The 2,989-nt window shown below is 41.8% G+C and overlaps 1 protein-coding gene across 1 annotated transcript in view; it reads right to left on the reverse strand.

Moving 5' to 3' along the window:
* Positions 1-1,859: 1,859 nt before the first annotated feature.
* The window catches only part of TECTB (tectorin beta), an 18,419-nt gene continuing 17,289 nt past the window's right edge, over positions 1,860-2,989 (reverse strand). The window contains exon 10 of the mRNA XM_006879936.1: positions 1,860-1,927. Coding sequence (XP_006879998.1) covers positions 1,878-1,927 — 50 coding nt within the window. The 3' untranslated portion in view covers positions 1,860-1,877. The remainder of the gene's footprint in view (positions 1,928-2,989) is intronic.

Raw genomic sequence — 2,989 nt, forward strand, 5'->3', positions numbered from 1 at the left:
TCTGCTGTACAGTCTAGTAGATTATTTATTGTAAGGCATTTTATTTATTTCATAGCACCAGGTAGAAATACAACAGCATAAAAATGATGATATAATCAAGCAAAACTACCACAACATTGTTTTATTCTGACAGCTAGGATTTATGATTATGATTATAAATGTGTTATTCAAAAGGTTTTGACTAGAACCAATAAAAAATTTCTTCTGTTTTTCCTGACTACAAAATAGAGTCTGAACTTAGAGGGGGGAAATGGCCCCTTTTTGGTAAGAGCATCAGCTTTGAGATCAAGGTTAGACCATATTGGAATGCTTTCATCTTGTCTATTGCTAAACAAATTTGAACTCTCGGCCCCTAGAAATACTAGTACTAATTTAACTTCTGGGTCCACTGTCACAAGTTCTGAAAGAAATACCTTGGATGCATTAAATACAGATTAATATACTCGAATATTCTTTTCAATTTATACACCCACTACTTAAGTCTGTGACAAGAAAAGACGTTACAATTCTGGCATCTCCTACCACATTGGAGCCTCAGCCTGAGGTCCCCAGCATTCTCAGGGCAGCCAGTTATCCATGATTCTGTTTGTATTCTGTTGAGGATGTAGACTAGTGTTACCAGCATGTTTTGGATCCCTGCCATGCCCACACTTCGATGGTGTGCTACCTATGATTTCACTGGCTGTGTTCACCTCTACAGTTCTGATTTGTGTTGATTCCATTCTGCTGATCAAAATGAGATAAATCTAGACATGAGCATGACTGTTCAAAGAAAGACTGGATGAGGCCAAGACATCCTGTGTGGAGGAGGATTTCCCAGAAGAGGAAGCAGAAAACAGTAATACGAGCATGGGGCATAAGGAAGAACAAGGTGCCATTGAACTTGTGTCACAGTGGCGATACTGTGGTCTTGGTGTGAGTAGCAATTTCAATTAGGAAAAGCTGTATTTCCTATCTGCTAAATTAGTGCTACTGTGAATTTTATTCATCACATGGTTGTGGTTCTATTTAATATGCATTTTCCATGTGCCTTAACAAGTACTTTTTAGTCATAAAAGTACATATGCTTTTAGGTATCCAAGAAATCCTAAAATAAAAATGAAATACTTTAATGATGCCAACAGTAAAACAGGTGGATGATAACTGAAAGGTTGGAAGTTTGAATCTACCCAGAGTCAACTTGGGGTGAGGCAGGGAATATAGGGCTAGTGGTCTCAATGGAAAAACACCCTTTTACTGACACCCTTTCAGAGCTTTACTCTGGTGTATGTGCAGTGCCCGAAAATTAGAGTCAACTCAATGACAACTGGTTTTAAAAGAAAAAAGCAAATGAACTTTAGGGGATCTCGTAAATCATTTGCCTTATACTAGTCAAGTTTGAGTGAAACTTTCATATGCCTCTCAAATTCTGTCACTGGAAGGACTGGAACTGTCTAGTCAGTGACTCAGACCTGGTCATTAGACTTGCACAGTATCAGTGGCAAAGCCCCCTCTCAGCGAAGCGGGCTAGTCCCATGCACGCTATATACTTCACATCGACTTTGTGGTTATACCTGATGTGTACCTACAAACACTCAGCCGCCCACAATTGTATGTTGCTAGTCCTTATCTGATGCTGGGGGAGCTTAAGTAGACTCCCTCCCTCCCCAGGAGCAAGGGAGGGACCGCAGGATCTACGAGAAAGAGGGACACCAAGAGAAAAACAATCACTGAAATTCACAAAATTCACTGTGACACATATTTGGCAAAGCACTATTCTCTGCCCCCCCAACAATACAGTCTCCTGCTGGTTCTCTTTGGACAGCGCCATCAGCGTGAGTTTGTCGTCAGCCGAGGGGATGACGATGGAGGGGCTTCCACAGATGCCGGGCTCCCTCCTACAAGATGCCACAAATCCCTAGCATCACGATGAGGTGGTAGAGCACGTCTGTGGACCGGGAGGGAAAGGATCGACATGGTCAGCCAGCGGGCCACGAGGGCAAAGACAACTGCACAAAAGTCACCATGGGTGTGAAGTGGGTCGGCATCAAACTCTACATTTCCTACAAAGGAGTTTCTTACTCTATTGGAGTTCTTGTGTAATAACTATCATGGATCACTCTAGGTGATGGAATCTCTATTTCGTATAGGAAATCTGCCATTCAGTGTAGGACTTTGATTTTACAACTTCCCCTGAAAATAGGAATCTAGGAATCGGGATGGGTGTGTCAGAGGCAATGAGATTGGCACAGGATAGAGCAGGGTTTAGGGCTGTTGTGCATAGGGTCGCTATGAGTCACAAACGACTCGACAACACATAACAAAAACAACAACAGATCGTCCCTAAGGTGGAATCATATCATATTTGTACTCATCTATTTCACTTACTCAATATTTTTGCATTCAATGCGTAACTCTTCCTATGCCTTCCTTCATCCTCTTGAATTCCGTTTTTTATCATCATTTACATGAAAAATTTTTTGTACTTGTTTCTCAATGAGCATTTCCATGTTACAAAAGTCCACTATTTTTCTTAGCACTTTTGTTGTTTGTTGTTGATTACTGTTGAGTTGAGCACGCCTCATAGCAACCCTATGAACGAAAGACCTTAAGCATTTCTACAACTATGCTCATTTCTCAAAGTCCGTTTCCGAAGACATGCTATTTAGAAAGTGGATTCCTCTCCTGTTTCCAGACTTATCTTAAACTGGGAGCTCCATCTAACAACTGTCCACCATGGGTGACCATTATCCCATTTGACAACCCAATGGCACCTGGTTCAGCATCACAGCAAACCCAGGTTGTCTCAGTACAACATGTTGACAGAAAAGTGTAGTAACAATTAGAATGTTTATCTAACTGACAGCTAAGGAAGCAAAGGAGGATGGAGCCTCTGGGTTCAACCAGCCATCCGCACTGGACCCACCTGGGAAAACACTTTGCAGTCCAGAGGGGAGCAAATGACAGGAAAATATCTTCTAACAGAGCAAGAAGGCAAGCAGCTGTAACC

This window comes from Elephantulus edwardii, unplaced genomic scaffold, assembly GCF_000299155.1.
Source record: "Elephantulus edwardii isolate Elephantulus edwardi_28Jun2011 unplaced genomic scaffold, EleEdw1.0 scaffold00006, whole genome shotgun sequence".
Lineage (NCBI taxonomy): Eukaryota > Metazoa > Chordata > Mammalia > Macroscelidea > Macroscelididae > Elephantulus > Elephantulus edwardii.